The sequence below is a fragment of the Paralichthys olivaceus genome, chromosome 2, assembly GCF_024713975.1.
Source record: "Paralichthys olivaceus isolate ysfri-2021 chromosome 2, ASM2471397v2, whole genome shotgun sequence".
Lineage (NCBI taxonomy): Eukaryota > Metazoa > Chordata > Actinopteri > Pleuronectiformes > Paralichthyidae > Paralichthys > Paralichthys olivaceus.
Genome location: NC_091094.1, coordinates 10,119,387 through 10,145,776, shown reverse-complemented (window position 1 = coordinate 10,145,776; position 26,390 = coordinate 10,119,387). Strand labels below are relative to the sequence as shown.

Below are 26,390 nucleotides of genomic sequence, written 5' to 3'. Positions count from 1 at the left end.
CTGAGCTATATGCTAATATTAGTGTGCTAACATGCTTGCAATGATTACATACTGTTGTTCATTGAGCATAATGTTTACCATGTTCTCTTTAGAATTTTAGAATCCTAACACTTTCTGATAGTATTTAACACAAAAGCTAACACACAGCAGAGGCTAGTTTTGTTGTGACTACAGTACTAGACATATTTTTATATTCTATTCTATATATACTGACCTGATGATGTTGCGAGATAAGAAAAATCAAGGATCACCAAAGTTATTTCGATGCATTGTCATGAAAACAAGGAACAAGATATTATCGCTGGATAAGTGAGAACATTGATGTAACATCAGTGCTGGAGGAGAGACAGGGATCACAAAACTCAGTGGTATCCTCTGGGGCCCATGAATGTTGGTATCAAATATCACAACAATCAATCCTGCAGTTGTTGAGTATTTACGAAAATGACGTCACAGTCGGCTGTATGCTGGTTTCTCTACGTTTGGTTAGCACTGCTAGGTCTAATTACAGTAGTTTGCAGCTACAGTTAGCATTACCACATTAGCACAGCTACTATTGTTTTTGAAGTTACTCCCTCCAAATGAGAAAAAGCTCACTGAGCATGCTCACCATGTTTTTCTGTTGTATTTGACAGATTGTTGATGTGGACTGTATCGCCACCTATTGGCCTGGCATGCTTGTTTGAGTGTATTGTATTTTGTATCAAAACAAATATCTGCAGTGGAGTGGACGAGGCCTCAGTCTGGACCAAAGTGGTGGACTACCATTTGTTTTATCAAACAAAGTATTCTTTTCATTTTTTGTTGATAAGCTGTTGATGTGCAATGACTCATCGGTCAGACCATTCCTTATTTACTTACAGTTATCATGTGGTTCCTATCACCTCTTTTCACCAAGTGTGTGGATCTGCAATAAATCTCTTTATTCACTCCATGCCTGTTTACCCTCCCACTCACCGTATTGAGCCGTCTCCTTGACAACACTAATTCCCACATGACCTTCTAGCCTTCATTTATAACTCACATGCTTCCATTGATCCTAACCAGATGATATGCCACACCTGCATGTTTACTAAAATGACAGACAGTGTTGTATATATTCCTGAAATCTGTTCCTAGCCTGTTGTTAAATCTCACATGGCACAGGATTCCAGTTGTTCGTCTTTTACAATGTTTATATACAAACAGAATATCTATAAAAGGATATGTTTACTGATCTATTTATCCAAGGAGCAGTGCTGATTATATAAGGCATACATCCCTTTTTACCTCCGCAAAGGCTTAAACAATCCTAAACCAAAAATATCTTTAATAGGGTGTTAGTTTAACTGGAGTGTTCTTAAAAAGCAGGTTTTTGCCATGTGTGAAGTCGTTACATTTATCACATCTGTTTCCAGGTTTCATTTTCCAAAAGAAAAACAAAATTCTTCGTTACTTAGTGTTTGTCTTTGTCTGTTTATAGACAAAAATAGACAGAAGAAAACAAAGAAGTAGAAAGTATGAAAGGAGTATATTATTAAAGTATAATAAGCAATAACCAGAATAGAACTCAAATCGTGCACATCTCTGGCAAGGCCCAACAGTCCCCCAATGAAACCACATTTCAATTCACTAGGATCTGCACCAAATTCTACACACTCATGAAAATCAGTCCCCTAAATATGTATTTTACCTCAATATCTATTTATTATTCTCTGAGAATAATATAATTATAATTATAGGCCAGTGAAATGAAGTGAACCCACACAGTTGATTGAAATCACTATCGTCGGTCCCACCTTTACTGATGCAGGGCCCCCACCCCCTTTAAAAATCCTTCTGCGGCACTAAAGCTTTCATCGGCCATTTAGTTTTACAGTGTCGACTTTGTCGTAAGCCTGTGTGTTAAAAGCCGCCCTGCGTGGAAAAAGTAGCTCTTTCTCTCTGTCCGTTGGTTTTTTTATAGGAATTGAGATGCAGACTGTTGCATTCCACACCTGCCACCCTGGAGCTGCCCACTGTTTGTCTCTGTTTTGTCTCCCTCTGCATGTTTACTCAGGACTAACAAATGTCCCAATAGATTATCCTCCCTTTTGACACCCTCTGCACGTTTTCTTTTACGAACCATTGAAGCAAATGCATGCTGCTGCTTTTGTTAAAGTGAAATGTTTGATATGATGTGCCATTTTTCACAGCTTGATCAGAAAATGTCAACACAACGAAGCAGACACGCACACAGACACACACACACACCCTTCCCCCCTTCCACTTGTTCACTCCTTTGCTTTACCTGATTTACATGCAAACACATCCTCACATTCCTTCACACACACACACACACATAGATGCACACTTTCACAATGCACACTCACACAAAGGAGGAGGTGCTTTAGGCCATAAATCTGATTAATATCCACTCACTGTGTTTACACACTGCCTTCACCAGAGGCAGCTGATTCAGAACAACAAGATCATGGATCTCAGGAGACATCATACATCTCCCTCTGCCCTTCTGCTCTGGCTGGTGGATGCACAACCGTTTGCTCTCCTCCGACAAACGCAGCACACAGGACATTTATACCCCTCATGAGTTTGGCATAAAATCAATAGTCACTTAAGGCACACATTTCATTAGTAAGAAGATGAGCAGTACACACTACACTGAGAGAAGATTAGCCTCTGAGACCCATGCTCAATACTAACCCATGACCCTTCCTCCTCCACTCTGCCTTCCTTCTCCTTCTTCTTTTTAAAGGGTTTTCTGTGGACTCAGCCTTTGGGATAACGAGCCTCGGAGAGCTGACGTTTGTGGCGGGTGCACCCCGGGCCAACCACACAGGGGCGGTGGTGCTGTTGAGAAAGGATAACGTGTACCGACTGGTGCCACAGCACATTTTCTGGGGGGAGGAGCTGGCATCCTCATTTGGGTACTCGGTAGCTACGACGGATCTGAACAAAGACGGGTGAGGAGATTTTGAAGCCCAGATCTTAGAGGAGTGGGGTGGGTACGGACAGGTTGCTGGGTCATTGCCTGGACTCGCAGGAAAATATGTGGGCCAAAGTGACCTTAAGAAATGTTGACATTGATATTTTTGGCTACACACTCTTATGAAATCCGTTAGAAATAATATTGTGCACAAATGATTATTCAATGCAGAGTATTTTATGTTTTCTATTAAAAATGTTGAGGCATCTCTAACTGTTCCTGTTCCTGTCTTCAGCTGGACAGATCTAATTGTCGGAGCTCCTAACTTTTTTGACCGTAAGGCCGAGATTGGTGGAGCCGTTTACGTGTACTTGAACCCCTTCGGTCACTGGGACGATCACGCGCGACCGATCCGTCTCAATGGGACGTATGACTCCATGTTTGGGATCACAGTCAGCAACATTGGAGATCTGGACCAGGATGGATATGGAGGTGAGAACAATTGTATCCAACAAAACCAGAGAGTGGTTAATGACCTCAAGGTGTTTGACATTCAGAGAAGTCAGGACTCATTAATGCAAGTGTTGATATTTGTGTTTTAATCTAAGACATTTGATATTTAATTTGAAACAGTTACCATTCTCCAACGATATATGGGTAAAATTAATATTATATGAATATCAATATGCTGTGTTTTGACTGGTTACAAACAAAACTGCAAGATTATATTATTTTTTGCTGATTTTGTAGGAATTCATGATTCAATTACATTCACTGTGTTTTATTCACTTGTCCTCGTCATTCTGTCTGTGATTTATGTTTTAAAAAAATGAAATGTAAGTGGGAGGATGTACTTGTAAATGTAAAAAATTTAATAGATCTTGTATGTGAACAGATATTGCTGTCGGAGCGCCATATGATGGTGACGGCAAAGTTTTCATCTACAGAGGATCACATTCTGGAATTGAGACGAAACCTGCTCAGGTGAGTTTCATAAGACGAGTGAGTAAATGGTTGAAAATGATGAAAATGAAAGAATTGCATGAAGGAAATAAAGTGATTATGAAACTAATTGAGTGAATATTGATGCATGTTTCTTATCCCGTCAGGTGCTGGATGGTCGGGACTTTGACGTGAGACGTTTTGGATACTCCATCTCAGGTGGTCTGGACATTGACAATAATCAATATCCAGATATTGCAGTGGGTTCTCTTAATGATTCAGTGGTTCTCTTCAGGTGAGGAACGAATTACATCTAAATGAGATTGTCAATAATTTCAAATAGCACATTCAACGTGAAACATATTTTAATTATTGGAAAAATCGTGATCAGAATCTAAACGTTGTTGAATGTAAGAAACACAGTAATTATCATTGCAATCTGTTTTAGCATCAGTGGGTTGTTATTCATGCTTCCAATTCATTTTTATGTGTTTGCATGTGTCCCTAAGGTCTCGTCCAGTCATTCATGTAATCAGAATTATATCTATTAATCCACAACACATTGATCTGGAGCAGCACAACTGCAAGGGCAGACAAGGATTCTGGTAAGAACTGATAATGTCATATAACTTGACTTAACTTAACCAAACCAGATTTTAAAGGTTATATAAAGGATATTCACTGCTGCTAGGTGTCACACTGGCACTAGCATTTTGGACAAATGGTCGACCACACCTCCCCCACTAACATGCACATGTACATGCACTAACATGAACATGTGCCCGGACTGGCAACCAAAACAAAGAGCAGAGAAGCTCAGATTACGACAAGCAAAGGGACTGCTCACTAAGGTCGCCAGTATTCATTGATATCTTTATAAAGAAAATATTAGTTGGCTGTTATATTAATGTTTAAAATCACATATATTACTATATATTATATTATATAACCTTTAAAAACAATTATTTTTGCTGTTATTGTTGTTAAAACCTCTAACGCTTTATTTTTCACTCTCCACCACGTGACTCTTTCAGTGTGGAGGTCAAGGCCTGCTTCTCCTTCATGGCCCACCCAGAACATTACTCACCACACATTAGTAAGTCGCAGCTCAGTGTTCACCACCATTTGTGTTCGTTCACTCACGTGGGACTTCATCACGCTGCACAGTGACAGGAGTCCTTTCTATTTACAGTGATGTAGTAACCTTATCTGTGGTAAGGTTAGACTTTATTATGATTAAATCACAGCTGTGTAACACTGTATTCCCTGAGATGAGGGGTTTAATATATGCTCTGCCCCTGGTGGGCTCCTGAAGTGCTCTCTGTGTGCGTGTCTGGACATTTCTTAATTTCAACCCTTCTCTCTCTCTCTCTCTCTCTCTCTCTCTCTCTCTCTCTATGCATCACCCTCTTCTTTACTCCCATCAAGCCCTGGTGGTGCATTTCGAAGCTGACACCGAGCGTAGGAAGCTGGGCCTCCCGCACCGCGTTAATTTCCTGGGCCGCAGTTCACTTGAGCCCGAGTACACTCAGACAGAGGAAGTGGAGCTGCATAGCCAGCGTCACCCCGTGTGCACCACCGCTGTCTTCCAACTCCATGTCAGTAACATGTGATTGCGTGTTCTTGGTCAGATACATCATGCTAATGGTCTATTTATTATTTGATCATGTAAATAATAGTAAAATAATAAGTAAATGTATACAAGGTGAAAATCTGCCTTTTTGATGCCCTAAATACTTCTTTTCTTTCATCATTTTAACAAATAGGAGTCAAATTGCTGCAAAAATCTAGATCCAGATACTTTGCTTTACCGTTAATCATCATCTCTGTCCACGCAGGAAAGTATCCAGGACAAACTGCGTCCCATCTCGATGGCAATAACCCATACTATCAAGCCAGTGCCACCACGCAGACACTCAGCCAAGAGGCTGGAGAAGCTGGCACCTGTGCTGAGTGTCTCCCCCTCCAACACACTGCACTCTGAGGTCAGTAACAAGCAGGAAGCAGAAGTATTTCATAGTTGCGAGTACTTAATTGGCTTCTCCCATTCAAACATATCTGTATAAACAAGTGAAGGTTTTATTTAATTATTGTCATTAAGTATAGATAAAGAATCATGATAAGCCTAATATACATATACATATGGAGAATAATAGATTCTTGTTGAATCGCAGGATTTCTGTTGCAAAATCTTTCTCACGTTGATGCTGGGTTGTGTGACGGTTGCTTCAAGTGGAGCGCTGTTAAATACAACACCTCTGAAAAAAACATCCTTTTCATAAAGTAACAGAGATGCTTGTGAGTCAGCGTTCTTTCCTGAGGCCTTCTGCTGATTCATCCCAACTGCACACACAACCGCACACTCGTGAACTGGGAAGATTACGCTTTGGGCTAAAATAACTTCTTCTTAAAGGTCAAAGGACCGTCTGTCATGACTAAAACAAACTGACTCTCAGTTGGAAAAGGGAAACAAACACAATAATCCACAACAACAGGTCGTGATAAACTGCTTGGTTGATGTGTGGGGTCTTTTTTTTTATGGGAGGAAAGTCTCTACAATTCTGTGCAGAGAAAACTTTGACGAATCCCTGCACTTTAAATATACCCACATAGAAAAGTATAATGCAATAAAAACATGTCTTAATTTGGCCTTCTACATTATTCTGTATCAAAAGAGTGAAATCTTATTCATCCCGTCTGTCTGGTTTACCCACTGAAGGTGAACTTCCTGCGAGAGGGATGTGGCACTGACAAAATCTGCCAGAGCAACTTGAAGCTGAGCTACCAGTTTGGAACACGACCCCTGACCTCCGACCTCTTCACCCCTCTGCCAAAGTTAGTATCTGCCTCAGTCTGCTTGAGCTGGTGGATTTAATAATGTGTACTGTTGCCAGGCAAACTGTTGCTTAGTAACCTACACCCCAGCTCCACTTAGGCCTCTGCAAAGGAATAAACAAGCTAATGTATAAACAAGCTAAGCAAATATTATTTCCAAAGTTACTATTATCATAATAGAGAGATGGATTTTAAAACTTATGAGAAAGTTTTTCAAATAGTGGTATTTCTTTCATATAAAATATTATAAGACGACTTACCAATATACAGGTTTACTTGTGCTTAATATTATGTGTATGCAGCCATCGCAGTACAGTGATTTGCTGCCTGAAACCTTACACGTGTGTTTTCATCTCCATTCCTGCCTCCTCTCTTCTTTTCCTCTCTGTAGAGATGAGGACGATGTACAGGTGTTCTCTCTGTCAGACCAGCGGCTGGTGGTGCTGGAGATCACCGTCACCAACATGCCCTCTGACCCCCTTCACCCCGAGGAGGACGGAGACGACGCTCATGCTGCTCAGCTGATTATCTCCCTGCCAAACACTCTGTCGTACGCCGGCTCCAGGGTCCCAACTCAGGTATGGGTTCAATCACAGCAGCGTTTGGAAAATTGGTGTTTGACGATGACCCCGAGTGACAATATTGGCTGTTGTACTCATTAAAAATCCAGAATGCTCTGTGATCTGTCATGTCTGACTGTTTAGATGAGATGTCAAGCGAACCAGAATGGCTCCCAAGTTGAATGTGACCTGGGAAACCCCGTCAAACGAGATACTAAGGTGAGGAAAACAAACCAGTGAAAATACAGTGCAAACTTTCAGGACAAGAAATATAGAAAGTGTCATTAAACTATTAAATACACAACTTTCCTTGGTTGATAGTAAATATGTATAATAATAAGTAATGCTTGTTGAAGTATAACAACTGAAGTAAAAGTGACCAAAAGTGAATAATTCACTCAATTTATTCACCAAGACGCGCAACAAATAGTCAATTAATTGATAAGTCAAAAAATTGATTGGCAACCACTGAGGTGATTGATTACTTGTTATACTGATTTTTAAGCATAAATCTCAAACATTAGCTGCTTAAAGCTTCTCAAATGTGATGAGTTGCTCCATTTTTCTCTCACATCTGAGTGTAAATTGAGTAATTGTGTATTTTTTGTCTTTTCACTTGATATTGGTTGTAATTAATCTGTGTGTGTGTGTGTGTTTCACTCTCAGCTGAAATTCTCCATCAACTTGAGCACATCCAACATCACCATTGAGACGACTGAGCTGACAGCAGATCTCCTCCTGACAACGTAAGTTATTTTCCTGACAGGATGGAGCCGTGTGTTATTTCACATCACATGAAGGTTTCACACGCAGATATTTGACTCGTTCTGATAAAACACTCACTCCCTCTTTGTGTTTGTTCATTATTCTGTTCTCAGCATCAGCGAGCAGCCTGACCTGGTCCCAGCCACTGCATTTGCTAAAGTTGTGATAGAGCTCCCCCTTTCTGTCAGTGGGTGAGTTGTCAAAAAAGTTAATGTTAATAACCTCCTCTGGCAGTTTCCTCTTACAGTAATATAGAAATTTTCTCTTTTTGTTTTAAAGTTGTTGAAATTATCTCACTTGTTTTCCATTAATTTCTTTAAACTCCCTATTCATGCTGGATTATATTTTATATTGAAGTACATTTTTTAAATGTACTTCAATATAAAATCCAGTTGTCTTGTACATCGTTTTATTAACATTCTCTAAACCCTAAAAAGCTGTGTGAGTGTGTTTGAAGCTGTCTGACACACTGTTGTGTTTCACTGTAGGCTCGCTCGTCCTCACCAGCTCTTCTTCAGCGGAACAGTGATGGGAGAGAGTGCCATGACCAGCCTGGAGGACATCGGCAGCCCTGTGGATTTTGAGTTTGTGGTGAGGAATGAGTTGTGTCAGTGTGTGTTTGCGGATGTTCGTGTGTGAGTCCTTCAATCTGTGTGTTGCTGCAGTGTGTAAGTGCATGACAGCAGTGTTTGCCATTTTTATTCAGGTGGCGAATCCCGGACAAGCCCTGCAGACACTCGGCTCGGCCTTCCTGAACATCATGTGGCCCTACGAGCTGGCCAATGGGAAGTGGCTCCTGTATCCTGCGAGCCTGAAGTTTGAGGGTCACCCAGACACACACTGCATCCCCTCAGCAGCAATGAATCCTCTGAAGCTGCAGAGGTCCTCACCTGCAGAGCTTCCACAGTCTGTCAACCCCAAGGTTAGTAGAACAGAACTCTTTGAGGAAATGTTATTTAAAAACACAGTTTATAATTTCACACAATGTGGATTCAACTTTTCATGCAATGAAGAAGCAGTCAGTTTATGTTTCTTTTGCCACAGACGTTTCCTAGTGGCTTGTCAGAACAATCTCCAGAGAGACTACATAGGCGAAAAGTGTTGTTGAGCCTATTGACCTGTAGATGGCAGACAAAACAAACCTGTCCTCTTTAAATCAAATAATTGTCAGTCATCCATATTGAAAATAATGTTGCAGTTTTCTGTTTTAAAGGATAAATAGAGATATTCACTGCCACTAGGTGTCGCACTAGAGCACCAGCATCTCAGCAGCATGTGAGCTAACATGGGATTATATGTGGCAGCAACATCATCCTTATACAAATTTGCGCAGTTCACAGACAGGTCATGTCCACAAAAAGACTGTAATGCTTTTTCCTGAACCGTCTCAAGTGACTGATCCATCTCTGCCTGTTTGAACACATCAACCAGGCTGGGCGAGCGCGCCGCTCCCACCCAGAGGACGAAGGTCAAGTGATGACAAAAGGCAGCGTGGGACGAACTACCCCAGCTGTGGCAGCTTCAGAGAGACGCAAGTCGCTAAAATTGGTAAGAGGGGGAAAGAGAAGAAGATAAGAAAAGACTTTGTTGTCCCAGGTGGACAACACAGTGTCTGCAGTACAAAGAAATATAATCTTTCATGCAGTCTTTCATTCATCTACATAGATACAATTTACATATAATATGATTTAAAACAGTGATCAGCAACAACATACACAGGACAGAAGAAACAAGATTCTGGGAGTGTTGTGTTGATTTGATTTTTGCAGAGAGGCAAATAAAACCCAGGTGTGAAAAAGAAGAGATGCAGCATTCGTCCTTTTAGATCTCACTTCTTTATGTAACTGCTTGTAATTGTGCTCAGTCACATTCAAGTGACTACCCAGAGAGCTTAGCTGTCACCTTCTTCTCCTCCAGGACTGTCTCCTGGGATCAGCACGTTGTGTCCTGTTCCAGTGTCCCCTCCACAGCTTCTCTGGTCAGGCTGTCCTCAGGATCCACGCCCGGCTGTGGAACAGCAGTTTCATAGAGGTGAAAAATAAATCCTACATCAGTGTCTTATTGCACATTATACTCTCAATCTCAGCTGCTGCTGCTCACACTGATTTAAGTAATGTGACTGAATGAGGGAGACCTGCAGGAAGTGCATTCAGTGAATGAGGAATAAGGGGTTAAAGCAGTCTGTGATTGCAACTGTCAGCTTTGACCAATATTCAGCGACAGATCCAGGAGTAACAAGAAATATACTAAACACCCAACATGGTTTTCTTCAGTTTGATTTGTTATTATTATTATAATGTGACTCAATATGTTGAATTGAACAATTATTGTGACTAGAAATGATCGGATACTGGACATCAACAGAAGGGACTTTAGGTTTTAAGTTTACATAGGTCTTGAGAAGAATTCCTCCTCCAACTTTTGGTGGAGACAGCACAATGAGCGATTCATTAAATGTTATGCCAAGTTTTCACAGTGGTCACTGTGTCTGTGTCTCTCAGGAGTTCCCAGCAGTCAGTGCTCTGGAGCTGCTGGTCAGAGCCAACATCACTGTCAAGTCCAGCATCAAGCATCTGGTCCTCAAGGAAGCTGCTGCTCAGGTACTGAACACACGATACTCACACTGCCTACATCTCTCTGTGGCACATCTCTTCATATCTATATGTACTACTGTGTTTCTTATACATGCATCGATATGTCAGTTGTCTGTTTTTGTACCATCCCCCTGTAAGTGACTGCAGATGAAAACTATCCTGCATATATATCTAGCACATTTACATGTTGGACTCATACAGGCACGTTAATTAATTAACATGTTGTCAATCCAGCAGTGACAACATATTATTTTAAATGTGACCTTCCTCTCCTCTCCAGGTACCAGTGATGATCTACCCTGAACCTGGTCTGGCTGATCAGTACTTGATCCCCTGGTGGATCATCCTCATAGCCGTGCTGGCAGGCATCCTGCTGCTCACTCTATTGGTCTGCCTCCTGTGGAAGGTAACACACGCACACACACACGCACACACACACACACACACGCACCTGTCTCCCTTGTTACTCTGACATTTTCTCATCACTTTCCATGTCAGTCCAAGTATTTCTATCTGCTTTGTTCTGTCCTGTAATCATTTTATTCCTTCCAGCTCACTCTCATCTGTCCTCTTTTTCTACTTGTGTTTGTCCTCCCTCTGCCTCATCCTCTTTATGTTGTCTCCTCTCAATCCCATCTCGGAACTCTCGGTCCCTATATCCTTCTTTTTTCCCTCATTGTTTCTCCCCCTGTTCTGTCTTTCCTTCACTTCCCCATGGTGATCTGTTGCCCCAGTGTGGGTTCTTCAAACGCAGCGAACGGCGCCGACACTATGAGACGGAGTACTTCCATGCCCACTTGGGGGTCCAACCCTCGGAGGCGGAGAAGCAGGCATCAGAACTATAATATCAAACAAATATTACTCTGGCCTGTTCTCCCCTCCTCCTCTCCCTTCAAGCGGTAAAAATCCTCACCCACAAGCACATTGTTCCCTGACCACCACTGGTGTGGCTGGTGGTGTTCATTAAAGTAATAACTAATAACAAGAATTATCACAAAAATACAGATGTAATATTATAGCAGTAATATTTTTTAAACCAATTTTCTTTATTTGGTTATTGTTGCAGTGTTTGCCTGAGCATATTAACATCCTAATGTAATTTTATGATGAGAAAGTTAATCAGCAATAATTTTGAAAAACAATGAAATACAAACAGACAAGCACACACACAAACTTGAACGAAACTAAAAGAAAATCAAGGAAAATGTTGAAAGACACCTCGCAATGAAAAAAATACATCCTTGATCAGCCCCTGATCCAGATCTGCACCAAAATTGAATAGTTTGTTTATTGGGTTATGTCCCACCTCTACACAAAACTTCATGGAAATCTTTTGACTAGTTTTTTTGTAATCCTGCTGACAAACAGTAACCTGTAATATACACTTCTGCCAAATGGCACAATTCTCTGTTATTAGACCTTAATATAAAAAATGAGGGTTTTAGTGTTAAGATAAATTAACACCATTATTTTTCCCTGTGTAAAGTGTGCCTATACTGAACACTAACCATCTCTCCCTAACCAGAGCTGTGTGCTGGGCCTCTGCTGCTGACTTAACCGTCTCATTATCTGACAGCAGTCAATGTAGACTATTCAATTTCCTGACATGCTTGTCACGCACATTTAATTTCTTCATACGACCATTTCACATGCATCTCATAAATAACTGCTTGTCCCAGGTGTTAATTGGATAATTTGGTGTTGTCCATATTAATGTGTGCCAATGTTTCTTAACAGCACTTTGCTGGTGTGTTGGTGTGTGAATCTAAGTCACTTTATACTCTTGCTGAATTAGAAGAGCATGTGGAGATGCTTTTTGTTGGATTTGTTTTGTAATAAAGTATCACAGTGACTGCACAAAGTCATCACATGATAATCAGGTTTTTGTATCATTGGTCTGAGATGAACAAGAAGACATTACTTTAATTAAATAAATGAGATTTTGTAGATCTCTTACTGGGCCTGATATTGAAAGCAGACCATGTTATAAAGTGAAATGAGAGCAAAAACAGGCTCTTCTTTGCCGTCAATTAACTCTTTGTCTTTTTCTCTCTTCTCCTCTACTCTCCTCTTCTACCTGCGACCCCACCTGCTTCTCCTCCTCCTGCTGCCGACAGTGTGGCTTCTTCCGACGGGCCCACTACAAAGACAAAGTGCCTCAGTACCATGCGGTGAAGATTCCTCGCGAAGACAGGCCACAGTTCCAGACTGAGAAGTCGGGAGTCGTCCATAAAAAGGAATGGGCCACGCACTGGAGCGACGGGACCTCGTAACTCTGTTTAAAGCTCCGACTGACTGAATTCATGAAGAAAAATCACCACATGTGGCACTCGTTCTGTCTTTGCATTGGAACTAACGGACTAAAAAAATAAAAGTGCACATAGACTGAGATCATGAAATCTTGTGCACACTGTACTGCGTCAGTACATACATCATGGTGGCCTGTTACACTGGATCTATATTCTCCCATACTCTACCCCAACGATGGCCGGCCTTGGATAGTTTATTTATAGCGTAAATCCTAACCAGTGTTTTGCAGAACGACCAGTTTAGCTGCTCAGAATATTTCACAGCCTGCAATGACGCTCATTTTCGTCAGTTTGAGTGGCACAACAAGGACGACAAGAAACCCACACGTCATAGAACTGCATGAATGCACAACATTACAGTTTAGTATTAGATGCACATACACTGGACACTGTTGAAGAAAACACCACTGCCCTCCGCAACTACAAAACTACTTTTTTGCCTTGACTACTGTAAGACTGACGACTGATATAGGCGATGGAAAAATACAATAAATTTTTTATACAAATTGGATGTTTGGAGATTTTCTCTTAGTTAGCACCATAGACTGGTAAACAGTGGGGGATATGTCAGTATGTAAGATATCTGCAAAAGCATTGAATGTTGTTTTCTGGGCTTGCTGTTTGCTCTGAGCTGGCTGAGGAAAAAAAGCCAATAAATAAGTGAACCTGATGGTTTTTGTATTTCCTTGTTCAAGGAAAAGAAAGGCCTCCAAATGAGGAACCTTTTTAAGTTTGTATTATTGTGTTTATATGTCAAATGCACTGTACATCAGAGGAAGAACACCACGACACAGCCCATAATAGCCAGTGGCTTCAGCATGGAAACCAAATGTGTCAGAGGAGTGAAGCAATATTTAAAATGTGCATTTAAATTTCTGAAGCAAACATTGATTTTTGAATGTCCTGGCTGATTTTCCACCATGTATAAAAGTATTATGTGTTAAACCATCTTTTATGTTCAACTGAAACCGTGAAATAATATGTAAGATTGAAAATGATGCATACAACTCATATAACTCGCCATTCTTTTTTCACTGAGATGTAACTTTGCTTCACCAGGTCAAATAATTTGTATAGCTGCTGTTTCCAAATGTAGTCATTGAAGTGCATTAACCTGCACGTAGCACTGATCCTGAGTCAGTGTGAGATTGTACATTCATTTCTGTACTGACGTTTCTAAGTGCCTTATGGTCAAAGTGGCAGATTGTGAGCTACAGGTTAAGAACACGAGGTAACTGTAAATGAGATCATGCTGCCCTGGAGCACCTGTTGGACGTCAACATCTCTCTAACGCGAAAGGAAAAGTGAAGAAGAATTCATCATAACGAGACACAAATATGGATGAAGTGGCTGTAAAGCATGAAGAGTCAGTTTGTTTCTTTGGATATTGCTGGACAATCTTTTATTAGCTGCATGAAGCTCCTGTTCCCCCAATTTATTTTTTTCCCCTTTTCAAGACTGTCAATTTTTGTTTGTTTGGCTGCACTGTTTTAACATTGGAGATAAAACTAGAAAATTACTCTCGAGAAATGTTGTGTGTGCCTGATGCTTGGTGCATAATAAATCAGTATGGATGTGAATTCATATCACACAAATGTGAAGTTAAAAAGAAGAGAGGATAATAATATAAAGCCTGTATAAAGGTGTGTGGATTGGCATGTTTATAGGTGTGTATGTGTGTGTGGTGTGTGTGAGTAGGTACAGTAATTAATGTTTGATATCTTTGATATTATCATTTATATAAATATCAGAAAATAGAGAGAGGAAGAGAGGAGGATTTGAAGTTGAAGTTATGTTGTGTGTGGGGGGGTTTGTCCACATTCCCATGATCAAAGGGAGTGCCACACGCCTTTGATCTTGATCTTTGATATCCTCACATTCCTACTTTGATAATAATGTACCTTTGTTGCAACAAACAAAAACAAACTTAATTCAAAAAAGCTTTTCAGCAGCTCCACATTCAAAACACTGAAATCATAATTTTTCAGTTTGATTCAGTGAAGCATTTCAGCAGGTTAGCATTCACACTGCCATTTTTATATACTGACCATAGACTAATATGAAATAGTTAGTTTGCCATTGAGTGCGGTTGTTATTGTTTTGTCTGTGGCTACTTGGTAAGCTGGGTAAACTTTTAGCTGTGAAGGCACCCCTTGAACAAGACACTCTCATTCAACTATTGGTCCTATTGATGAAATGACACCACCGACAGTATCCGAAGAGTTTGCCGAACACAGAGTTGATATTATATTTTTGTGATCAAAGTTAAATAATGGGACGATGACAGCAATTTCAAAAAGTGTGGCCTTGAGCCTCCTTCCAAAAATATATTGCCTTTCCTAATATGGAAGCGAATGGGCTCGTTGGGTGGTACTCCTGTCGTGGTTGAGCGCATAAAGCCAAAAGTGTAGGTCTGCTCGAATTCACAATGCCATTTCTGGGACTAGCACAAATGTCCATATGATTTGAGCTAAAAATTATGTATGAAGAATTTGTGGGTTTGAGAGCAATTTGAAGAAAAACGTTTTCAAAGATTTTCAGACCTGATATATAATATACAGACTTAAGACACTTTTTATTCATAGTATAATATTGATTTCTCGTAGATCATGGACCAAGGTGATCAGATGAATGAGTTGCGGCGACAGTTCGAAATGCTGCAGAAACAGCAGGAGAAAAGAAAGCTGGATAGGATAAAAGAAAAGGAAACAAATAAGCTGAATGTCAATGTTACACAAAATGATTCAGATCAATTGAAGGAAGACATTCAGGCAGATAACCTGCCTGCAAAGGACAGGTGAGTCTTACAAAGGCTGATTCAAATGTAGTTTAAATCTACATATGATGGCTGCATAAATCTCCTTGATACTTTATTGTGCAATTGCTTAAGGTTTGGATGTTTTATCTTAGTTCTGAATTTTATTTACTCTCCTATAGACTTGTGCAGAATTTGTTTGAGCAGCTGAGAGAGCTACAAGATGAAAATGGTCGTCTCTTCAAACTTCTCGAAGAAAAGGATTTTGAAATTAAATACCTGAAGAAGAAAAGAGAAGAGGAACGCCTGGCTTTAGCAGGTAGGTGTTAATACAAAAACCATAAACCTGCATTCATTTTGCACGCACAGAGATTGTTAGCAATGCGTCACCCTGTCTTCATCATCCTCTTCTCCCTTCAGGCACGTCTGACTTGGCTGGAGACATAGCAGCCACCAAGATTGTTGAGCTGTCCAAGAAGAATCGAGAGCTGATTGCTGAAGTTGAGCAAGGAAAGATAAAGTCAAAGCAAAACAGCATCAAAATCAAAGAGCTTGAAAAAGAGGTAACAAAGTTGTCATTTAACTTGATTTGTTGGATGAAAGTTTTTTTAACTGTACAGTTTTTTTAAGCTCTATCTTTTTCAAACAATTTCTTTTATCATGTTAGGATGTTGTGATTTATCACAGGAAAAAAAAAGTGAATGAACGATTGTAATGGTCTGCCCCTTTCTAAAGCTGCAGTCTGCGTTTGTGCACATTTCCCCTGGGCAAAAAACAACCTCCCCGTATAAGAGGTGTTTTGGTGACTGTGAGGTAATTATTGAAGTTTCTGCAGTGAAAATTGACATAATTTTTTTTCTGTCTTCCTAACTGTAAATGTTGGCAACTCAATCTAACTAATGTATCTCAAAAGCAAGAAAATCCAGCAGTGAAATCTCTGCAGGAAAAATTAACTGCAGCTCAGCGGAAAGCGGCTGATTACCGAAACCAGATTCAATCTGGCAAACAGGAGTTAAAAGTCGCTCAAAAGGTACAATCTTCTTCTTCCAAACTGCTCGAGTGGAATATCATATATTATCATATGACCTCTGTCGTCTAAAATGTGTTCTGCTACTGTTGCTGCAGGTTTTAGTCAGTGAGGTTGGAGAGCAGGTCAACCTCCAACAGTTACTGAGCTGCCCGGGCAGCTTTAGAGGCCGTGCTCAACAGATTCTGGCTCTTCAGACGAGGGTAAGATAGAAATTTAATTAATCGTGATGTGCTTGTTAAATTTAAAGTTTCAGTATTTAAATATAAAGGGCCCATTCTAGAGTAAAGAAATCAGCAATTTGTACAATTATATTCTATTATTACATTTATGTCAATGGATCCCTTTTACCTAAATCTTACACACTGAACCTTTAAGATGTGCTGATATGCAAGATATAATCATATGAGTATTATTTACACAATATAAATCACTTTTCATCATCAGCATATAACATTCATTAAACAAACAACAAATAACAAGCGTGGATGTTGTGCAACAGGTGCGGGACCTCGAGCAGCAGCTGAAGCGGTCGACTCAGCAGCAACATCCAAGTGTCCAGACAGAGGAAAAGTCTCTGGGCACGGGGCTCCCTCTGGAAACCGCTCCTCACCAGAAGAACCTCAACTACATCCGCAAAATTGAGAATGAGAAGCAGAAGGAGTTTGAGGTGTGTATACATGTCGTAAATGGGATTGAATGAGTTGAAATATGATCTTGTTAAGGCCCTGCTCTCTTGTACAGAGGATCTTGGTGGAAAATAAGAACCTCCAGAAAGAAAACACGGATGTGAAGCAAAAGCTGGAAGCCTCAAGAGTCAGAAACAAAATTCTGTCTACTGAAACGCAAACTCTGAAGGACCAAGTTTTCACTCTGCTGGATAAAGGCAAACATGATAATGAGCTGGTGGATTCTTTGCTGGTAAGGAATTAGATAAAAGAAAATATCTACAGCAACATTTAAACTGATAAATGTATGTATAGTTGTGTACAGACGAAATGTAGTACTTTTTTACAATAGCTGTTTTAGAGCATTTTCAATTAGCGTACAATCACTGTACAATATGGGGTTTATTCTGAAGGTCTTGACAGGTTTTCATTTGCCCAACTGATCATGGACAAGACAAGCATTCAAATTGCTGAAGCAGGAGTTAGAAGGTTTCTATGTAAAAACAGAAATACTATACTTCATGAATTAGTTCTGCTTGGTTTAATGGTTTATTTAATTCACAATTTCAGTTTCTGTTCCACATTTCAAAATGGCAATAAATATTGAGGGGATTTCACGTAACATTTATACATAAGTTTAAAATGAGCTTTACCACATTGTTCTCTACAATAACTGCTTGTGGTCTCTTCTCCCTCTGGCAGAAGAGGCAGGACCAGATGCAAGAGGTGCTCCGCAAACAGATCCAGCAGATCCAGCAGAGCCAGCAGAACAGTGAACTTGCATTGCAAAACAGTATCTTGAAGAGTCATATAGCTGCTGTTGATAATACATCAGTCAAAAAATCACAAGGGAAAATCCAGCTGCCGCCCGTCAAGGTGAAGATAAAAGCAAATTGTAGTTTTTGTAAAGTTCAACTAATGCTTGGTAATTCACTCAAATCCAGTGTTTTTATGCTTTTTGAGAGATTCACAAATTCACTTGGAAATCTGTCAAGGTGTTAAATTTGTGTTTACAACTGTTACAGGAAGAGAGCGAGGAAGCTGAAATCCAGCCTCAAGACAATTTGTCCTTCAGGCTTTTCCCAGAAGAGGGAGACATTTACAAGAGAATAACATTTTCATGGTAGGTTTGCTAATGGTAATCATGCTAACTGAGAATTAGAGGATGAAAACTGAAACCTTGACTCTGGATTTTACTTTTATACAGATTTCTTCTGTTCTTTTTTCCAGTTCACTTTCAAAATTGGACCAGGAACGAGTGCAGCCTGCTGTGAAAAGTAGAATTCCAGTAAATGCAAAGCAATTTTAACACCTTTCCAGATACGTTCTTAACTAACTACTTACTGACTGTAGTGAATTTATTAAGAGCCTAAATAAAGTGTTGCTGTTGTGTCCTTCTGTCCTCAGGGGTCCAGTTTCTTAAAAATGTCCACACTGTTCAGCCGGTGTAAGCACTCTCATGACCCAGTGTAGTCGATATAAAATCCTCTGTGTGGAGAAGGACAGGCTCTCTCTCTCTCTCTAAAAAAAAAAAATATATATATTTTAACTTTGTTTAATTCATCGACCAAACAAAACTATTTAAATGCAAACAAAAAATCTCAAATCTTGAATGAAATGGAGCAGAAAGAAGAATAATCATATATAATCTAACCCTCTTTCACAAGACATTAATTATCAAGGCAAACAATTCAATGAAATTAAAAAATATAAAGAAACAGATATTTTAGTTTTCTTTGTTTTCTGTCTCTGAAATTATTTTTGTGCTGGACATAACTTTTTGGGGGGTTTCTATTAGCAGTGGCTACATGCTTCAAACACTGCACTATTTGATCCAGGACCCTGTGGGAGATTGGCAGGTCCTTTGACTGAGCAAAAAAGTGCCACAAGAGAAAAATATCAGCACTTGTGATGAGACAAAGAAAGTCTTCATGCTCAGAGTAACATAAAGCAGTTTGTGTTGAATACATCGTGGAAGAGGCGATCAATGCAGCGGTAATGAGAGCAATCATCATCAGGCAGTGCAGCAGTCAGAGCCTCTCAGCCTGTGCTCAGTCTCATAAAGAAACACAAAGGTCAGCCATCTTTAGCTCTGGGTCAGATTGTATATATATATATATATATATATATATATATATATATATATATATATATATATATATACATATATATAACACCTCATGTGCAGACTCAAATATGCTTCATGAAAGAATCTTCTTTTCCAAATGTTCTGTATTTAGTTTAGATAGAGCTAAACATTTACATTTATTTCACAACATGTTTGACCCAGCATTACAATAAATTGTGGATGAAAATACGGATTTCATTCATATGTGAGTATATCTTTTTTGGAGAAATGCCTGTTTTCTTACTCGACATAGATGTAGAAATCATATCACTCTTGTGTCTGTTTAGAAAATATGCAGAATCGTACTAAAACCGAGGTTTAGAAATTACAAGCGAATTGTTTTTAGCTGCTTTCTGTATTCTTCCAGGATCCACACTGATGTTCCCTGAGTTTTCCCAGCAGTGATACAGCATCTGTAAAGATTTGATTTGATACAATCAGACCTGAGTCACACAAGGTGATCATGTAAACCAGTATTACTCATAGAAGTGACATATCATGCGCCGCAAATGTATTTTTTATTCAATGCCTCTGTTTACATTTTTTTTACTTGATACAAAATAATATGGATTCAAAATAAATGTTTTTTTTAACACGTCAGAGTAACATTACATTTTCTTAAGCTAAAAGCTTTTCGTGGATTGTCACCCATTAGGCTCTGTGATGACGCACATCTGTTGTTTCAAGTGACCAGTTACTACACACACACACACACACACACACACACTAAGTGAATGGCACTAATAAAGCTGGTGTCACTCACACAAATCAAGTTTAAAATGGTCTTTTTTGTTTAATTAACTAAATGAGGGAAGCTGACATTTAACAAATGGAGGGTTTTATTTTAAGACTCTTAAAGAAATCTCTCAAAAACCTGAAAATGTAATTTACACACACCCCCTTAAACATGATTTCAGACAATTTAACATACATTTGCAAAAAGACTATTTAAATTAGATTTCAGCATCATTCTGAACTCCCAAGCTGATATTTCACTCATGAACGAATGAGTAATTGTATAGTAAACCCTGAGGTGTGAGAGGATATTACCAATATACATAATTAGCACTGGAGAGAAATATTTAAAAAATGAATCAATATGTTGCTATTATTTGTGCTTCGTGTTTGCCATGTGTTTCTGCTCCCACAGCGATTTTAGGTTCATTACTCTGTTGCCTGAAATCAATAAAGATTTGCTTACTAATCTGTTTAATGTTGACTCATCATTAAGTGGTTAATAGGTCTTGTTCTTGTACGTGCATCGTGGACCAGTGGTCAAAAGGGACTGGTGGATCTGAGTCCATTTGCTAGGATTTATCTGTTTAATAACAGTGAGAGTTGTGTTGGACGACCCAGAGGGCCACATAATAACACACTCTGTCATCACTAATGCCCTGATCCTCCTAAATGGACCTGGTTAAGTCTCATATTAGGGCCTCGTTCTTCCTCCATCCTGTTCCCCTTTGTACAGTAGCATCCTTCTTCAGCTCTCCTGGGGGTTTCCAGCCTGAAAGCATGGGGTGTATATAAGCTCCAGCGATGTTACCACGACTGAAGTTAGCCAGGACCACACACACAGAGGACAACTCTCCCTGACCAGGACGAGTCCTTCCTCTGTTCCTCAGGAGCTGCCGAAGTCATCAGGTGTGAATCTTCTGCCTTCTTCATTAGCCTTCATCTGACCTCCTGTCCAGACTACGACCATGGACGCAGCTGCAGTGGTGACTCTTCTGGCTGTGCTCGTGACGATGGCTGGCGTCAGTCAGGCTCTTCTCATCCGAGGTGGTGTGGACCAAAATGACATCCTGCCAGGCAGCTCAGAGGAAAACATGGCCGACCTCCTGCTGGGGCTGGTGAGACAACACATCACTCACAAACTTTGAGTTTTAGACCTCAGCTCAGCAATTTACCTGTGGCAAGAAAACATGCTATAACAATAACATCTATGTGGATTTTCTACCATATGATTCAATTTGCCAAAATAATTTTGGCATCTAAAAAATAAAAACCTAACTTTTAAACACATTAGAGTGGATGGAAATTCTGAGCATAGCTAGTAGTCATTCCAACATTTTTAGAGAAGTTGTAAATTAATTTGAGCTCTTTGATCAAGCAAGAGAAGCGAGTGTTCCTCCTCATGCTGCTTTGTGAAAAACACTCTAACATATTCTGAAGTGAAGAGACAGTCAGAGAGACAGAGAGCTTGATAAAAGCACAGGAATCACATCTTGAGTTTAAAAAAAAAACAGGTTTTTCCTTTCTGCGAGATCTGGGTTTTTTTTGCTTGTAGATAAAGGTGGATGGATATTTGGATGAGTCTAGACAGATAAAGATATTTACATCTCAAGGTCCCCTGTCACAGCAGGACACGCTGACTGGAGTTGCAACCCCCAGGGTTTGTGTTGCATCCCAAGTAGGAGCCCAGGTAGAGCTTTTAAAGTTTATCCAAAAGCAGAAAGAAGCTTTTTGATACTAGGCTTTGTATTTCTGTGTGTGTGTGTGTGTGTGTGTGCGTGCCATACAGAAGAGTGAAAACACAGATAACAGCATTGATGATCGCCTACTGACCTCAGTGCTCAGAGCTCTGCTGCTCGGACCTCAGAGAGAAACCAGGAACTCAGTCCTGCATCAGCCACAGAGGTCAGTGACGCGGGGCAGAGTCTGTATTGATCACACACATAAACAGATACACAGTGAAAAAACATGCACACAGAGAATTAAGATAAGTTATTTATTATTCCGCTATGGAGAAAGTTACCATGTTTCAGCAGCAAAAAGGGAATAGTGAAATACACACTCAGTGAAGGTTTACATACAATATAAACACACTGTACATTATAGAAAAATATACAATGTAAACAGAATATAAACAGAATTGCACACATGGAATTGCATGGATATTAAGCTAAATATTTGGATTTTCAATTAAAAAAATACATAGTAATACACAACCCCTCTGAAACTCTTTCAATGAGACATGATTTCTAAATGTAGATACGGCTGCAATTATTATTACTTATATTATGGAATAATTCTCTCAATCACTTGATTAATTACTTAGAAATCCCCATTTCAATTTCCTAGAGCTCAAGGTTTCCACCCAACAATCTACAAATCAAAAATTTACCACAATATAAATGAAGAAAAAGCTACAAACATTCATTTTTTAAAAGCTGCAATGAGATTTTTTAGTAATTTGGTATTTATATGAATAATCCATTATCAAAATAGTTATAGATCATATTTCTCTTACCCAGCTTGTCAAAATCATTTCAGCTGCACATGTAGATAAGTTGAAAAATCCATTTAATGGCAAGATGTATGAATTTTTAAATCTCCACCACAAACCTGTTTTAAACATGATGTGCCTAAGTTGTCCATTAGTGAAAGTGGCTGAGGAGCCATTAGCCTGTTACAGTAAAGATCAGATGAGGTTTTTGACCTGAAATGTGGATCTCAACCTCCAGGGTTTCAACGATTTACTGAAACTGATGCCAGTAATTTTGCGTCACTTTTAAACTATGTCTGATGTTACAGCCATTCCTGCTCTGCCCAGTTAAATACAGCGATGATTCGACAACATAACATGTGTTAGTCAAATTGTACCTCCATCCCCCCTACCCTCCTTGTGAAATTCAAATACCTGCTTATGTTAATCTCCCTTGCAGGTTCGGCCGTGATTCCAGAGGGCAGGTGGTGACGGAGGACCAAATACACACTCGTAACTGGGACGCAGCCCCCAATCAGATCTGGAGTATGGCCGTCCCCCAGAGATTTGGCAAGAAGTAATCTGGCTGTCAGATCTGCACATCACCGTCCTGGTACGAGGCCGAGCAACGGGCAAATGTGGATTGACTAAATTTGAATGAATTAATCTGACTTAAATTAAAAACTCTCCAGAGTTTCCAACATGGTCCTCATTAGGCCTGACTTCACACCCGACGTCCACTCTCATTGACAGGAGATTCATTCACACAGTTTTCTTTTGATTTCCGACACCTCGAAGCATGTTAACTAGTGCCTATTAAAGTTTTCTGAGCAGATCTTACTGGTCCTGACCTGAATATTAGTAAGAACCCCGAATTTTGCTGTAAATTGATCGCCATCTCATTGTTATTCTTTTGTTCTCTGGTCAAATAAAACAGCTTTGAATTTGGAAAAGCCAAATTTACACGTGTGTGTTCATTGTGAATATTGCACAAAGGATCATACTCAAACATTTCAAAGTCTAAATGCTAAAATGTCATGGAATGGCTTCTTTGTTTGATGTGCACACCACAATATGAATTTGAAATTACATCAGCTGGTTAACAATTATATTCATGGTCAGATTAACACATCATAATAGTCCATATATGCCAGAAAATAGTAAAAATCAACAAGTCCAAGGTGTCACACCTGCAACTACTGAAATGAAAAGAATATAAACCAGAGAAAATCACCAAATCCTCACATTTAAGAAGCTTGAATCAATCAATATGTTCAATAGTAATTCAGATTATAATAAAGTTGATGTCATGACAGTTTTGTGAGCCTGTAGGTGTAAAAAGCATTTCTGGTCTTCAGTGTCTGCTCAGTTGTGGCTGCACAACAGCTGTTTACCTGTCATTGGTTTTTAATGCATTTTCACATAACCAGTTTGCAGGATGCTTGTAGCCTAGTGCTAACAATACATCACAGAACAGCCTGCTTATATATAGATTTCTAGCAGAGCAGTGGCTAATTGACAGTATGTTTGTGTGTGTGTGTGGGGGGGTTACAGGCCACCTGGGTAAGCAGCATGCAATCATCTTCAGCACTAATTAAAAGACAGAAACATGCAATTACTCCATGCTCTCAGGAAGGACAGCACATCATTCCCTCTGAGGAAGAGTCCTTCTGTGGGGACAGAACACAACCTGAAGAATGATGTGCTGATTGGAGACTATTGACATTTTTATTGCTTTAGTAACTACTGTACATCCGTGTGGTCTATTTTGACCACGTTTATTCAAGGTGCATTGTTACAGCATGTGAGTCACAGGTAAATTTAGTTTTGCTTTCACACTGTCAATTTAAACTTTTTTATTAACGGATGGCAACCGGTGTCAAGGTGCATTATTGCCATGAAACACTATCTCCGTCTCTTTAAACCCCAATTCCCGATAAAGCCCAACCTGCTCTGATTGGCCAGCATGAGTAGGCGTGTATTATGTAAATTATGATGGCATTGTGATGTCATCATGGTACCTTAAAAGTATTGGCCAGACTACTGACGCAGGAGCTACTGCAGCAGCGTTTTCTGTGGGGTGGCTTTTTAACTTTAAGGAACCTGTACAATATGTTAGAGGAAAGAAAATCTGAAAAAGCATCGTGTTTCTCCTTTAACTTTAACTGAGATGAATTTACAGATCTGATACTTATGTTTTCTGTCTCGTTGACCTCGGTCATCCCCTTGAAAGGCAGTCATGTTTGAACCAGCAGAGAGGAAGGTCACAGCCAAAGACCATGATTCAGCACAATTTGTCACACAACAGAATTTAATGACTAAAGTGCAAATAGAAAATCCGAAGCAATGTCAAGGGTAAACTGCAGAGTACTTTCCTGCATTACTAAAAAGCACAAAGTGGTGATTTGCTCATCTCATAAAGTATGAGATTCATTTCTTAAGTTCAGTATGATCATCCTCTTTCACGTTACTTTCCAGCGTAACAATCTCCAGATTGTGAGGGAATAAAAATGGGCCTTTTTGAAAGCTCAGTATTTTTTAGGTCTATAAAATGAGGAGTTGTAAACAAAATAAAAACTGCTTCTCAATTTATTATAAAAAGGTACAAATTTAGGTAAGTGAATTCATGGTTAGGAATATTCGGTTCCCTCTGGGGACCTTTGTTGTTTTCTGATTCTCCTGTTTGTCCCAGTCTGATATGAAAAATGAAAACCTGCAAAATAAATAGTACAATAAAGGTACAGCCCTCCATGTGCTCACGTATGTAATGGGTCAAGGGGATTGACCTTTACACCAGGTCTTAGGAGGAACAATTACAAATGTTAGTGTCTGACTGAATGGAAGTCGAGCTGCATTGTGGGTAATGTGAGGGCCATACAGGAGCATATAAGGGACTTTGGGAGCCCCAGGCCAAAGGGACCCGGAGGACCCTAAATGGAACCAAATCCCAGCATGTGCAGACCCTTGTTTTAGTTTAAATGGAACTATGTACGCAACTCTGATGAAAGGAAGAAAGTATGGTCAACCCTTTAGGGGGTTCTTACAAATTGTTACTGTGGACCAATGCCATTCAGCTGTCCTTGGGGTACCCCTCTCAGCTCGGGGCCCCAGGCCTACCCAGTTGCAAAGCCCCTGATGCCAGGTTTTGACAAAGAACAAGAGCATGTTCAATAAAAAAAAGATGGTGATGACGACAGTGCACCACAGTATTAGCAAAACTAATCCTGTCGTGATATCAATGTTTATTTACCAATTAATAATCTTTCTCAGAATGATCCTGTATATAAAAAACATGGTCTTTCCTAAAATGAACTGCAGATATGGAACAAAACAGCCGTCCTGTGCTTGTCTGCTGGTGTCGGGTATCATGGCCCAGTAGTTGAGGGATGTGGGGACACTCAGGCTGAAGACAATCAATAAAGATTGAGCTGTCCCAGCGGCAGCGAGGACAACCTTGGTCAGATGTGAAGAAAGCTCAGATTAGCACTTCAAATCTTTTTCTTAAATTTGGGTTGTAAAAAGCGTCATTATGTGGCCTCTGTATTTGATGGAATACACTGAAGAGCTCTGGTTGAAATTGTTGTTACTCATCATTAAACATGGCGACACATTCAGTGGAACTACTTCTGCCTAAATATTCTCAGGTTTACAACCAAACAACGTGGATCATAATACAACTGAGGTGTGAGAGAGA

General features: G+C 39.8%; 3 protein-coding genes across 9 annotated transcripts in view; all 3 read left to right on the top strand.

Annotated features, from left to right (window-relative positions):
- The window catches only part of itga7 (integrin, alpha 7), a 34,149-nt gene extending 19,709 nt beyond the window's left edge, over positions 1 to 14,440 (top strand). For 2 of the 3 annotated variants that reach the window (XM_020096905.2, XM_020096906.2), the window contains exons 6-25: positions 2,735 to 2,942; positions 3,201 to 3,397; positions 3,801 to 3,889; positions 4,015 to 4,142; positions 4,357 to 4,452; positions 4,882 to 4,943; positions 5,276 to 5,445; positions 5,686 to 5,832; positions 6,567 to 6,682; positions 7,074 to 7,260; positions 7,387 to 7,461; positions 7,909 to 7,988; positions 8,121 to 8,198; positions 8,496 to 8,598; positions 8,714 to 8,929; positions 9,439 to 9,555; positions 9,925 to 10,038; positions 10,509 to 10,607; positions 10,882 to 11,007; positions 12,719 to 14,440. In XM_020096905.2, the coding sequence (XP_019952464.2) occupies positions 2,735 to 2,942; positions 3,201 to 3,397; positions 3,801 to 3,889; positions 4,015 to 4,142; positions 4,357 to 4,452; positions 4,882 to 4,943; positions 5,276 to 5,445; positions 5,686 to 5,832; positions 6,567 to 6,682; positions 7,074 to 7,260; positions 7,387 to 7,461; positions 7,909 to 7,988; positions 8,121 to 8,198; positions 8,496 to 8,598; positions 8,714 to 8,929; positions 9,439 to 9,555; positions 9,925 to 10,038; positions 10,509 to 10,607; positions 10,882 to 11,007; positions 12,719 to 12,874 (2,564 nt within the window). In that variant the 3' untranslated portion in view covers positions 12,875 to 14,440. Of the gene's footprint in view, positions 1 to 2,734; positions 2,943 to 3,200; positions 3,398 to 3,800; positions 3,890 to 4,014; positions 4,143 to 4,356; positions 4,453 to 4,881; positions 4,944 to 5,275; positions 5,446 to 5,685; positions 5,833 to 6,566; positions 6,683 to 7,073; positions 7,261 to 7,386; positions 7,462 to 7,908; positions 7,989 to 8,120; positions 8,199 to 8,495; positions 8,599 to 8,713; positions 8,930 to 9,438; positions 9,556 to 9,924; positions 10,039 to 10,508; positions 10,608 to 10,881; positions 11,008 to 11,335; positions 11,501 to 12,718 lie in introns of all 3 variants that reach the window. The other variant, XR_002203144.2, reaches the window with a different exon arrangement.
- A 327-nt stretch (positions 14,441 to 14,767) lies between these two features.
- LOC109635460 (coiled-coil domain-containing protein 13-like) lies at positions 14,768 to 19,082 on the top strand. 5 transcript variants are annotated; one of them, XM_069535093.1, is made up of 13 exons: positions 14,768 to 14,924; positions 15,517 to 15,707; positions 15,848 to 15,984; positions 16,086 to 16,228; positions 16,401 to 16,478; positions 16,579 to 16,695; positions 16,791 to 16,895; positions 17,195 to 17,362; positions 17,437 to 17,613; positions 18,063 to 18,236; positions 18,386 to 18,483; positions 18,591 to 18,648; positions 18,768 to 19,082. In XM_069535093.1, exons 2-13 carry the CDS (start codon positions 15,520 to 15,522, stop codon positions 18,831 to 18,833), a joined length of 1,509 nt encoding a protein of 502 aa, XP_069391194.1. In that variant the 5' UTR covers positions 14,768 to 14,924; positions 15,517 to 15,519; the 3' UTR covers positions 18,834 to 19,082. The 5 variants fall into 5 exon arrangements, with proteins under 5 accessions (XP_069391194.1, XP_069391190.1, XP_069391195.1 ...); XM_069535089.1 differs by having other exon boundaries at positions 14,805 to 15,148; XM_069535094.1 differs by having other exon boundaries at positions 14,808 to 15,317.
- A 1,700-nt stretch (positions 19,083 to 20,782) lies between these two features.
- Positions 20,783 to 23,646, top strand: npffl (neuropeptide FF-amide peptide precursor like). Its single transcript, XM_020096617.2, has 3 exons — positions 20,783 to 21,341; positions 22,013 to 22,128; positions 23,157 to 23,646. The coding sequence occupies exons 1-3, from the start codon at positions 21,192 to 21,194 to the stop codon at positions 23,275 to 23,277; spliced, it is 387 nt and encodes a 128-aa protein (XP_019952176.2). The 5' UTR covers positions 20,783 to 21,191; the 3' UTR covers positions 23,278 to 23,646.
- The last annotated feature ends 2,744 nt before the right edge of the window (positions 23,647 to 26,390 follow it).

What these genes read in the sequence shown, in the direction of transcription:
- LOC109635460 (XM_069535089.1), top strand. Translation starts at nt 15,107, where the DNA reads ATGACACCACCGACAGTATCCGAAGAGTTTGCCGAACACAGA. An exon ending in GGAACGCCTGGCTTTAGCAG is followed by an intron (nt 15,985 to 16,085) that starts GTAGGTGTTAAT and finishes TTCTCCCTTCAG; the next exon opens with GCACGTCTGACTTGGCTGGA. An exon ending in AGAAGCAGAAGGAGTTTGAG is followed by an intron (nt 17,363 to 17,436) that starts GTGTGTATACAT and finishes TCTCTTGTACAG; the next exon opens with AGGATCTTGGTGGAAAATAA.
- npffl (XM_020096617.2), top strand. Translation starts at nt 21,192, where the DNA reads ATGGACGCAGCTGCAGTGGTGACTCTTCTGGCTGTGCTCGTGACGATG. An exon ending in CCGACCTCCTGCTGGGGCTG is followed by an intron (nt 21,342 to 22,012) that starts GTGAGACAACAC and finishes CGTGCCATACAG; the next exon opens with AAGAGTGAAAACACAGATAA. An exon ending in GTCCTGCATCAGCCACAGAG is followed by an intron (nt 22,129 to 23,156) that starts GTCAGTGACGCG and finishes TCTCCCTTGCAG; the next exon opens with GTTCGGCCGTGATTCCAGAG.